Source organism: Vipera ursinii, assembly GCF_947247035.1.
Source record: "Vipera ursinii genome assembly, chromosome: 1".
In the NCBI taxonomy this organism is placed as follows: domain Eukaryota; kingdom Metazoa; phylum Chordata; class Lepidosauria; order Squamata; family Viperidae; genus Vipera; species Vipera ursinii.
This window is the reverse complement of record NC_139512.1, coordinates 185,608,242-185,620,972: the sequence shown is the minus strand read 5'-3', so window position 1 is coordinate 185,620,972 and position 12,731 is coordinate 185,608,242. Positions and strand designations below refer to the sequence as shown.

The 12,731-nt window shown below is 42.7% G+C and overlaps 1 protein-coding gene across 4 annotated transcripts in view; it reads right to left on the bottom strand.

Annotated features, from left to right (window-relative positions):
• The window catches only part of HDAC4 (histone deacetylase 4), a 371,455-nt gene that overhangs the window by 67,379 nt on the left and 291,345 nt on the right, over positions 1-12,731 (bottom strand). For all 4 annotated transcript variants that reach the window (XM_083350735.1, XM_083350737.1, XM_083350736.1 and 1 more), the window contains 2 exons: positions 10,693-10,748; positions 9,988-10,075 (listed from right to left, as the gene is read on the bottom strand). In XM_083350735.1, the coding sequence (XP_083206861.1) occupies positions 9,988-10,075; positions 10,693-10,748 (144 nt within the window). The remainder of the gene's footprint in view (positions 1-9,987; positions 10,076-10,692; positions 10,749-12,731) is intronic.

Here is a 12,731-nt window from a genome sequence, read left to right as displayed (position 1 = left end):
GGAGGCAGTTTGGGCGGGAGAGGGAGAGAGAAGAAAACAAGCAGCCTTGAGAAGGAGCGGAGTCAGGTCTAGCTGCAGCAAAGGGAAAGAAGAAGGAAGATGGTAGGGGGAGAGGAGCTCAAGCAGGCTGGCCATGAGCCAATCTACAACTTCTGTGGCAGCCACGTGTGCTGGCAGCAACAAACAGGCAAGAAATCCATTGGGGGAGGGGTCATACTCGATCCCCGCTGCCTTACATACGGACTAGAACAACTTCACCCGACGTACATACTCGGAGGGGGAGAGCAAAAACAAATGACTGGCAAAACAACTGACTGTGTAGCCTTGCCTCCCCCCTCCGGAGCTCGGCGGCAACGGCAACAATGGCAGCAATTGACTGGGTCTAATACCTATTACCTAATCAATACCTAATTTTAATTAATATTGAGTCCCTTATTACTTTAACATCTTACTAACATCTTCCCCATTTGTAAATAATGGCTTACACGGACATGTCTATTAGCTACGAAGTCACTCTTTAATCAATGACTCGTCTCAAGTACTCCATCACTGCCTTATTCGCCCTTAGGGGTTCCCCCTCCTCCTGGATGCGACCCGCCTCACTTACCAATCTACCTCTTGATGAAAGGCCCAATTGTTGGGACCCAGAGAGATGGCTGGGCAGGGATAGGGGCCTCGGTTACAAACCTAATAAGAGGCCCCTGGTTAATTTTCTAGCTAAATTTTTTATGGGGTTAGGGAGAGGGGAGGGTTTAGAGTTTCGGTCAGATACCGGGAGGTGTCCACCAACCGCTACTCAGGCCAGGCCTGAGATTGATCACGCTGAGAGGGAGCTTAGACTAGCTACCCTCGGGGCCCCAAAGCGGAGTTTGGGATTACCTATTCCAACGACGGTAGGGAATGGCAGTAGGTGTCCGAACAGAGGACCGCATCAACATCCGGGAGTGCGTCCCCGCTGTCTTCAAGCGGTGATGCACTCCGACCCTCTGGTTTCGGCCTGTGGTACCGGGAGCGAAGATAATCAACCACCTGAGCTCAGGCTTGTATATCTTAATGCCGGATCCATAGTCAATAAAGCTCCTCTCATCCGAGATTTGGTTGAGAGTGAACATGCGGATCTGGCCTGCATTACGGAAACCTGGTTAGGACCTGAGGGTGGTGTCCCTTTGGTAGATCTTTGCCCACCAGGTTTCCGGGTGCTACACAGGCCTCGGGCTCAGGGAAGAGGCGGGGGAGTGGCGGTAGCGGTGAGGGAGAACCTGTATCCACGAGAGGCCACTGTTGTCCAAATAGCCGGGTGAGTCTCTCCTCCTTATATGTGGCCCTAAGGCTCAGTTGGGCTTGCTGCTAGTGTACCTTTCACCTAGTCGCGTAGCAGCAGCCCTGCCCGAGCTTCTTGTCATCCTCTCGGGACTGGTGGTTGAGTTCCCCAAAATTATGATCTTGGGTGACTTCAACTTACCATCCCTGGGGAGATCATCTGAGTTGGCTCGGGAGTTCATGGCTTCCATGACGGCCATGGACCTGACGCAGATAATCCAGGGCCCAACTCATGTAGGAGGACACATGCTCGATTTGATTTTCCTATCTGGACAGTGGTTACATGATCTGGGTGGGGGCTCTCCAATTGTTACGCCCCTGTCATGGACAGATCATCATCTCCTGCGGCTGACCTTCTGCTTTGCCACTCCCCGTCGTGGGGTTACTGAACCAACGAAATGGTACCGCCCTAGGCAGCCGCCCTATGGACCCTGGGCAGTTCCAAACAGCGCTTGGCCCCCCACCTGCCTCCTTTGCTCATAGCTCGGCCAGTGCCATGGTGGAAGCCTGGGAAAAGGCAGCCACAGAAGCACTCGACCGAGTTGTACCCATGCGGCCCCTGACCCGTTGCAGATCCCAATGGGCTCCATAGTTTTCTACGGAGCTCCGGGAGATGAAACGGCAGAGACGGGGCCTAGAGAGCTGTTGGAGATCCAGCCGATCCAAATCCGACCGATTGCGACTAAGGTCCTTTACGAGGTCTTATCTCGCGGCGCTAAGGAGGGCAAGGTCTAATTACTTTGCTGCCCTTATCACGTCCGCAGATAATCGCCCGACCGCCCTGTTTAGGGTGACCCGCTCCCTCCTTAATCTAGAGGTGAAGGAGGATCCCTTGCAGGGTCGTGCTGAGGAATTTAGCCAACATCTGCTGGACAAAATCGCTTGGATCCGGACCAGTCTGGATTCCAACTGGGCAGAGTCTGACAATGAGAACATGGACAGTCTTGTTGATGTTATCTGGGAAGAGTTCGATCCTGTGACTCTGGACGAGGTAGAAAGGATCATGAGGAAGCTAAGCTCCACTACATCCTTATTGGACCCGTGCCCCTCCTGGCTGGTTTATGTGGCTCGGGATGGGACACGAGGCTGGATCCATGCAGTGGTAACTGCTTCATTGAAAGAGGGCAGTTTCCCCGCAGCCTTGAAAGAAGCGGTGGTGAGACCCCTCCTCAAAAAGCCTTCCCTGGACCCAGCTGTTTTAAACAACTTTTGCCCGGTCTCCAACCTTCGCTTTCTTGCGAAGGTTGTTGAGAGCGTAGTGGCGCATCAGCTTCCTCTGTTCCTAGAAGATACTGATTAACTAGACCCGTACCAATCGGGTTTCAGGCCCGGACACAGCACGGAGACGGCATTGGTCGCTCTGATGAATGATCTCTGGCGGGCTCGGGACAGGGGTCATTCCTCTGTCCTGGTCCTATTAGACCTCTCTGCGGCTTTTGATACCATCGACCATGGTATCTTACTTCGGCGTCTCAGGAGAATGGGAGTGGGAGGCACTGTTCTTCAGTGGTTCTCCTCCTACCTTCTGGAACGTTCACAGTGGGTGTTGGCGGGTGACCAGAGATCGACCCCGAGGCCTCTCATTTATGGAGTTCCTCAGGGGTCGGTCCTCTCACCTCTCCTGTTTAACATCTATATGAAGCCGCTAGGTGAGATCATCCGTGGTTTTGGAGTGGGTTATCATCAGTATGCTGATGACACCCAGCTTTTCATCTCGACCCCAAACCACATCAGTAATGCCCTTAACGTGATGTCCCGTTGCCTGGAAGCGGTCTGGGAATGGATGGGGAGGAACAGGCTTCAACTCAACCCGGACAAGACTGAATGGCTGTACATACCGGCATATCAGGATATTCAGAGTATTCCATCCCTTAATATTGGGGGCGAGTTACTGCCCCCCGTAGATAGGGCTCACAACCTGGGTGTCCTCCTAGATTCACAGCTCTCCTTAGAAGATCACATAGGAGCTGTGACTAGGGGGGCTTTCACTCAGGTTTGTCTGGTGCGCCAGCTACGACCCTATCTGGACCTGGATGCCTTACGTACAGTCACCCATGCACTTGTGACCTCTCGTCTTGACTACTGCAACGCTCTTTACATGGGGCTGCCCTTGAGAATCACTCGGAAGCTTCAGCTGGTACAGAGTGCAGCTGCACGGACGCTTTTGGGGGCTCCCCGATACTCCCATATTACACCTCTGCTTCGTGAGCTGCACTGGCTTCCAGTTGCCTTCCGGGTGAAATTCAAGGTGCTAGTGATGACATACATGGCATGGGTCCGGATTACCTACGGGAGCACCTACTGCCAGCGTCAACACTCCTCCGTCCTGTGCGCTCCCACAGAGAGGGCCTCCTCAGGGTGCCACCGGTCAGAGAATGCCGGCTGGTGACCCCCAGGGGCAGAGCATTCTCGGTGGGTGCGCCAATCCTCTGGAACCGCTTACCAGCCGAAATCCGGATGGCCCCCGACCTTCGCACCTTTCGGCGAGATTTAAAAACCTATGTATTCCAGCAAGCTGGCCTGGCCTAATAGATTTGGGGTTTTATTTGTAGATCTGGGGTTTTATTTGTTTTATTCTTGGTTTATTGTATACTTACTTTGCTCTGTACACCGCCCTGAGTCCTCCGGGAGAAGGGCGGTATATAAAACGAATAAATAAATAAATAAATAAATACTCCATGAGGAATGAAGAAACGCAGCAATGAAGAAAGGCAGCATCAGCTGGAGGTGAGGCATGGAGGGAGGGAGATGGAGAGTGGAAGGATTCTTATGTGCTTTTGTGACTTTGATGTTCTGGGATTTGTGCAATGTGGGCTTTGTGTTAAGGAGTGTTTGGCGATTTCTATTTGGCTGGTGGCTGATGTCTCATGTTAGCATGCTCTGCTATAAGTTTTGCTGCAAGTGATTTTGAAGTATTTTTCTCCTGAATGGATTTTGCCTGTAGCATTCCTTTACTTATGAAGCCATTTGGGGAGGCTGCCTTACCGCTCCTTAACTTTCCTTTTTAGCCACTAGCTAATTCTTAAAGGGGAATGCACCTTTTTTAAGCTAGTTCCCTCAATGTCTTGTTTTTTCTGTCTCTGGAGGCTTTTCCTTGTTTGATGAATATATGGAAGAGGGAAAATATGGGGGAGGTTTTTCAAATTCTTCCTTTAGAAGGAGATGGGAATGAGAAAGAGGGAGACAGAGAAGGAGGTAAGTAGGTAAGGAAGTCCCACCTTAGCACACAGCCACCAGCAGCCCTACCATTGACTTTGCTTGTCAAAAGCTTGCAGAAGGGGATCACATGACCCTGGAACACTGTGACCATCATAAATATGAATCAGTTGCCAATTATCCAAATATAAATCACATGACCCTGGGAATGCTGCAATGGTCATAAGTGTGAAAAATGGTCATAAGTCATTTCAGTGCAATTGCAACTTTGAACAGGTTTTTTTTTGGTCATCAAGTTTTTGATACCTTGCTAGGTGGTACTTGAATATTGCCATATCCTAAAAGTGGTACAATCCGTGAAAAGGTTGAAAAGCTCTGGAATAGACAACATCACCACCAGATGGATCTGACAAATGAATAGTCCTCAATGGCACTACATCCGCATGGAAAGAAATAAGCAGTGGGGTAACACAAGTTTCTGTCTTAGGCCGTCTTAGGCCCATACTCTTCAATGTCCTCATAAATAACTTAGATGAGGGAATAGAAGGGGCACTCATCAAATTTGCAGATAACACCAAACTGGCAAGAATAGCCAACACCGCAGAAGACAAGCTCAGGATCCAAAAAGATCTTGACAAATTTGAACAATGGGCCCTATCCAACAAAAATGAGTTTCAATGTGGAGAAAAGCCAAGTTTTACATTTAGTCAGGAAAAAATAAAGGTACAAGTGCAGACCTGGCTTAAAAACAGTAACTGTGAGAGGGACCTTGGAGTCCCTAGGGAACGATCACTTGACTATGAACCAGCAGTGTGCAGCAGCAAACAAAAAAGCTAATACAATCCTGGGTTGTATAAACAAAGGCACAGAATCAAGATCATGCAAAGTATTAGTACTGCTTTATAAAACCCTAGTAAGACCACACCTGGAATACTGCAGCCAATTTTAGTCACCATATCACAAAAAAGATGTTGACAGTTTGGAAAACATTAAGAGAAGAGCAATTAAGATGATCAAAGACCTGGAGATTACAACATACGAAGAACGGCTGTGGGATTTGGTTTGGCTAGTCTAAAGAAAATAAGAAATAGGGGAGACATCATAGCAGTGTTAAAGTATCTGAGGGGCTGCCACAAAGAAGAGTTGTTCACCAGAGGGAAGGATGAGAAACAATGGTTGGAAACTGATCAAAGAGAGAAGCAACTTGGAATTAAGGAGAAACTTCCTGACAGTGAGGACAATTAACCAGTGGAACAGCTTGCCTTCAGAAATTGTGGGCGCTCCATCACTGGAGATTTTTAAGAAGAGGGGGCTGGACTAGAAGACATCCAAGGTCCCTTCCAGCATCTATTCTATTCTATTCTATTCTATTCTATTCTATTCTATTCTATTCTATTCTATTCTATTCTATTCTATTCTATTCTGTTCTGTTCTGTTCTGTTCTACTTTGAAAGGCACTTATATACTAATGATGATCATTTTATAGCCAAGGTATATAAACTGTTTTTGAAAATGAACCAGGAGGATGAATATGCTAAAGAATATGTGATTAAATGGACCAAAAATTGTCTATATTATGCTCAATCAATGGAAAAAAATCTGGATTAATGGATCAACATTTTTATTGAACAATAATTTGACAGAACTGTTTTTTATAAAAAGATGTATTCTTGGTATTTAACTCCTGAGAAATTGTGAAAGGTGTATAAGCAAAGATATCTGATGTTCCCTTATACAGCTTTGTGTATGTGCTGAAATGTAATCAATATGAAAATACTTTTTATAATCTTTGGTGGACATTTAAAACTGCCAAGAAATGTTGGCATGTTTGATTGCAAAAATAATCTAAAAATGGATGTAAAATTGAAAGCAGAAACTTTTATTTTAGATATTATTTATTTATCAATTAATCAAATTGAAGGGATTCTGTTTATACATATACAATAATAATAATAATGGAGAGACTTGCACAGAGGTAGAAAAATATACAAATTTCCATAATTGAAGAATGGATTGTGAAATTAATGGAATTTGTAGAAACGACAAACTAAGTACTTTGATGAAAGCCTATCTAGTTTTGTTTCTCCTTAGAGAACAATTTCAGACTACTTTGAGAAAAATGTTTTGTTCTTAGGCTTCAATGATTAGATCTGCTATGATTACAAAAATACTGTGTATTAGAAACCTGCATTATATATTCTTTTATATATTAAAACAGAGTTAAGACATTATTCTGCTATATAATTTTGTTATTTTGATTGCTTAATTTATATTTTTATATGATGTTAATGTTTTGTTTGAACAGAGTAAGAAGTTATTTTACTATATATTTGTATGAACTATTTTCTTCAGTTTTTTTTCTTTTCAATTTTTAACTTTTTCCTTGTTTTGATCCCCTCTCCCTAATTTTTCCTTTTCTGTTTATTATATCAGGGAGGGACGGAGGAAGGAAGTAAAGAAGGAAGGAAGGAAGGAAGGAAGGAAGGAAGGAAGGAAGGAAGGAAGGAAGGTTTCCCCAATGAAACTCAATGGGGAAACTGGCAGGAAGTAAGAAGTTGCTCTTGCTCTTGCTGCATTTTTGCCACCTGTGATCATTATGTTTTGGTCAGGAAGTATTTTTGAAAAAGATGATCTACCGGTAATTGGGAATAGGATGTTTAGGGTTCTGAGATGCCAGATAAAAGAAGTGACTGATCTAGGAAAAGGGTGGGGGTCATAAAAATAACATCTGTTGTGGCAACAGAAGACTCCAGATGCACGAGAAGAAGCATAGGATTAAAGAATTTAGTAAGATTTTGAATGAACAATCCTTCAGCATAATGTTCAATTAGCAGGCCCTTACCAACAGTCAATGAGAATCTAAAGAAGTAGCAAAATAGTCCTATTGTTTTTATTATTTAGCATACAGTGAGAACATGACAGAAGTAAACATACAAAATCTACGTAAAAAAACAACCCCTTCTATGATGGTATTGCAGTGGCCTCACAACTGGATGTCCAATTCAGCAATCCAGGCAATCGCCTCTGGTGTTGCTTCGTGCAGATCTTCTAGGGAACCAGAGAATGCACGACGTGGGCAATCTTGCACAATAATTTGCATATAGACACCACAATTGCAACAAGGGGAATCTTTCCCTCTCCACTGATACAGAGAGAAAGCCAGGCCACAAGAATGTATCTTGGACCTTTCCTCTCTCCAGGCATTCTCAGGTTTAAACTGGTTAGGTGTTAAATGAATAGCTGTTTTCCAAGCTGGCCTACGATTTCAATCTTGTGATGGGTTGCGCATTGTTCTAGTGAATAGGGAGGGTCTTGTTGTTCAGCATCCTTGACCATAACTGAATGACAGCTTGTTGTCTTCTAATGTGGGGTGGTATGATATTGCTAAGTACTGTTGACCAGTACACAGGAGTGGGATGCAATATGCCAGAGATGATAAGCATTGTCTGGCACAGTTGGGTATCGAACATTTTGGTGTGGGTGCTGTTAAGTCACATGCTGACACAATATTCAATTGTGGGATAAACCAAAGCCAACGTTATTGTCCATTAGGTGTTAGCATCAGCACCCCAAGATGTTCCAGTCAATCTGTTCAAAAAATTGTTGCAGCTTTTGAATTTTGCAGCTGTTTTTTCAGGTGTTGATGGAAAGTTAGTGATCTGTCCAGTATTACCCCCCAGGTACTTCAGACAGTTATTACATTGTAAAATATGGTTCCAGAACTTCACTGAAGGCTGGTAATTTGTGTACCTATTAGTGAGGTGGAAGTGGCCAGTTTTTGAAGTAGTAATTCATCTTCTGGAGATCTTGAGAGAGGATATCCTCTGCCATTGGTGTTTTTGGATATACTATCTTCTTTAGACTATCTATTCCTATCTGTGATATGAAGGTGTGTATCTGCCTTCAAATGATGAAAAAGTGTCTTAGCATGATGAAGTTTCTTATAACTAATTCTTGTAACTTATTGCAGTACTAGAACTTTAGCCCCTCCCAGAATGGAGAATTAGACAATTCTATTATTTGAAAACCTTTCCTCTTTAAAATAATTTTTTATTTGACCTCTCATTTGGACTACTGCAATGCTCTCTACATGGGGCTGCCCTTGAGGAACACTCGGAGGCTCCAACTGGTACAGAATGCAGCTGCGAGAGTTGTGTTGGGAGTCTCCTGATACTCCCATGTTACACCCCTGCTCCGCGAGCTGCATTGGCTCCCAGGTGAGATTCAAGGTGCTGGTAATGACCTACAAAGCCCTTCATGGCATGGGTCCGGAATACCTCAGGGAGCACCTGCGGCAGTGCGCTCCCACAGAGAGGGCCTCCTCAGGGTGCCACCGGTCAAAGAATGTCGACTGGTGGCCCCCAGGGGGAGGGTGTTCTCTGTGGGCGCGCCGGATTTATGGAACCATCTTCCGGTTGAGCTCTGGATGGCGCCCGACCTTTGCTCCTTCCGGCACGATCTAAAGACTTACCTGTTCAAACAAGCCGGCCTGGCCTGATGTGTGACGGGTTTGGGTTTTATTGTTTTTTATGTATTTTAACTTAACTTATTGTTATAGTTTTTGGGCATCTTGTTTAATCTTTTTTAACTTTTGTATTCTTGTTTTTTAACATGTATTGCCCTGTTCACCGCCCTGAGTCCTTCAGGAGAAGGGCGGTATACAAATATAATAAAATAAATAAATAAATAATTTTTTCATGCCTCTTGACATATTCATTTAAACATTATTTAAAAGTTTTAAATCTCACTGAAGTGGTGGATTTAACATTTGTGTTTATGTTTAACTATTTAAGTTCTTAAGCAAATTTTCATACAGAATGAATTAGCAAGATTTGGTATTTTTTTCTTATTGAAATCAATATGCTTGACACTGATTAGTTTCTAAGGTATCTATTTTATCAAATCATAAACCACATCATTTTGTATTATGTTTTCATTATTTTTACTTGACATAAGCAGTTTGCCTACTATTTCAATATATTTTAAATTGCTTTTTTTCCCCATTCAACTTAAGTCACTGGTTATTCTCCTCTGAAGAATAAAGCCTTTGTAATTGAAAGGAAAATACTCTCCAGTGTCAATGTATATCTCCTAAACTCTGTTATCCTATTAAAATAATTGGAAATTCTTATCTAACTAAACAAAAACAATAGTAGTAAACATGGTTGCTTTATTCTGCCCGCCCACATTGGTATGTTTGTTACTTGGCAAGTTTGTATCAATAATTTTGTGTTCTTTTGTGTTCTTTTAAAGTTTACTATTTTCTTTGAAAGTTTACTTAGATTTTGTCAGTTTTGCATTTTGTGCCTATTCTTCAGGTGTGGATAGTTGGCAATATAATTGTGAACAAGATAATATGCAAAAATAAAAATGAATGGGGCTGTATCATGGTCAGATTCTGGAAATGGAGTCTGTTAAAGTGGGCCTGGTAGCTACAAAAAAGGATACTCAGGAGGCTGCTTTTGCTCAACCTAAAGGGCATATATTTAAAACAATTTTTTATTCACTTACCCAATCCACTATAAGGATTTTGTTCACGTTCAGTCTTTGCTGGAGAAGTCTGGCAGAAATGGCTACAGAATTAAAATAGCAAAACCCCCTAAAAGGAAATGGAATTTATAAATGAAAGTATGAAATTCTGAATACAAGTTTCAAAAATGTTCCAATGGTAACAATACTTTTACAATTTTGTCTGTTACTATTCAAAATGTAGATATACAGATCTATTTCCTTAAACACCATTAATTAAATTATACAATTATATTTTATACATTAAAAATACCAATAATCAAACCACTTTTGGTCAATATGGCAAATTATTGTTTTAAAACCCAACAACACTTAACTGATTGAAAGTTTAAATCTTTACAGAATCCTGCTTTCATTTGGTGGCAGTTATAATTTACAAAATATTATTTTCAGTAACCAGAAACCGCAACAGTTAAGAAGTCAACAAAGAAATGCTGCCAGAAAGGCAAAGCTAAAGTTTTCATGGTATCTTTATTTATATCTTTATTTCCCAAACCAACTGAAAAAATTGTTTAAATATTTGGCATTTATGAAGGGGTGAAATGGAAGCTTTAAACTTCTACAAGGCTTATGGCACTCATTTTACCCTTAACCCCACCCTAAGCTCTCCAACTGCTAAAACAAAAAGCTCTTCTGGAAGATTACAAACTGTGAAAATTCCCAGTCCAAGTACAGTCACATACTTACATAGGGGTACTTTCTTCTGCATGGTGACCAGGAGGTCGAACTACAGCAAATCCATTCTATCAAATGGAAGTAAAAACAAACAAAAACAACAACAACCCATATTTGAAAGATTAGACACTAAAGCCCATATATATTTCAAGCACGTAAAATTTCTGGAGCAAAGTTACTGGATTGCTTCCCAAGCATTCTGTTTTTATATTAGTCAGATACAGTTGGTCCTCGATTTATTACAATTGAGCCCAGAACTTTGGTCATTAAGCCACTGTGGTCATAAGCTGACCATGTGACCAGACTTGATTTTGTAACCATTTTTATGATAGTTGTTAAGCAAGTCACCATTGTTGTTAAGTGAATCACAGTTATAAACTTGAGGTCAGCTTATCCAGTTTATCCAAAGAGCTTTTTTTGCCAGAAAATGGCAAAAAATGTTGCAAAATGTAATCATGTGGCCCTGTGCAATCAGTTGTAAATGCAAGGCAGTTGCCAAGTGCCTGAAATGCTATGGGGGTTGGTGCAACATCCTTAACTTAGAGGACACGTTAAGTAAATTTTTCCAAAGCTATTGTAACTTTTAAAACTGTCATTAGATGACTAGTTGTAAGTTGAGGATTACTTATATTGATTCAGGGGAGGAACCCATACTGGTATTCACATCAAACCATAATCGTCTCACAAGTGCTTTTTTTCCCAAAAGCAACTGGACTATTTTTCTTTGAGAAAGAAGAATAAAATATTTCACTTCTCATCCAAGACCTGCTGCCGGCATCAAGTTCCCTTCGTCCAGTGCGCTCCCACAGGGAGGGTCTTCTCAGGGTGCCACCGGTAAGAGATTGCCGGCGGGTAACACCCAGGGATAGGGCCTTCTCAGTGGGGGCGCCTGCCCTTTGGAACCAGCTGCCAGTGGAGCTGAGGACTGCCCCCGACCTCCGTTCATTCCGCCGGGGCCTGAAGACCTGGCTCTTCGAGCTCTCTGGCCCAGGCTGAGGATTAATCTTATTTTAACTGGGGTTTTATTTATGCAGGGACAAATATATTTTTTTAAATTTGTTTTTAACTTTTGTATCTTGGTTTTTTAATCACCCTGTAAACCGCCCTGAGTCCTTCGGGAAAGGGCGGTATATAAATGTAATAAAATAAATAAATAAATAAATAAATAAATAAATAAATAAATAAGAATCTTCATGAGTTCTGGTGGTCGGTGGGGTGGAGTGGAGTGATGGAAGGATAGATACTGACAGTTGAGACTGGATGATGGAAGAATGGAAGGATAGGTTCTGATAGGATGTAGAGGATGGAAGGATTGTATTTCTTTGAAGTCATCTGATTCTCTAAGAACTGTTGAGGTCACTTGGGAGTTTATCTGTGCCCTTAGGGTCACCTGAAACAGGGTGCAATTGGTTGTGGAATCTTCTTGGAACTGCTGCAAGGGCTGCATTGTAAACTGGAAATAGGTAGTGTCTTATTTCTTCCTCTCTGTTGAGGGAAGAGTGTTCAAATGATTTTTTTTACCCCTTTTTTAAACCAATGGTTTTGTTTCATCAATGTACAGGTCTGCACATGTCTCACTACATTGTGTTGCATATATCACATTGCTGCTTTTGTCTGGGTGTAATATCCTTGGGGTGGAAAAACTTCTGCCTTAGTTATTCTTGGGTTTAAAGTGTACATGTATGAGGGTAAAGGTTCGTTCTCTGAGCTTGTGGGTTGGTTTCTGAATGTTTCGTTACAAGGCTAGGTAACATCTTCAGAGGAGGATGTCAGTGTTAGTGTTCTGTTTATAGGTGTGTCAAGTGAAGGTCTTGTGATGGGTCAGGTATGAGTCATCAGGTATGAGTCATCAGTGAAAGGCTTGTGATGAGTCTTGCGATATTGAGGTTATATCAGATCAGGGTCATTGGGAGGTGAATTGCTGGTGGGAGGGGGAGGAGAACTTGTGTGGGTTGGTTGAGGGTTGGTGCTGCCTCTGGTTGGTTGTGTGGCTCATTTGGAATCTGAGGGGTTCGAAGGCTCGTTGTAGGTGATGTGTCTGTTGATGGAAT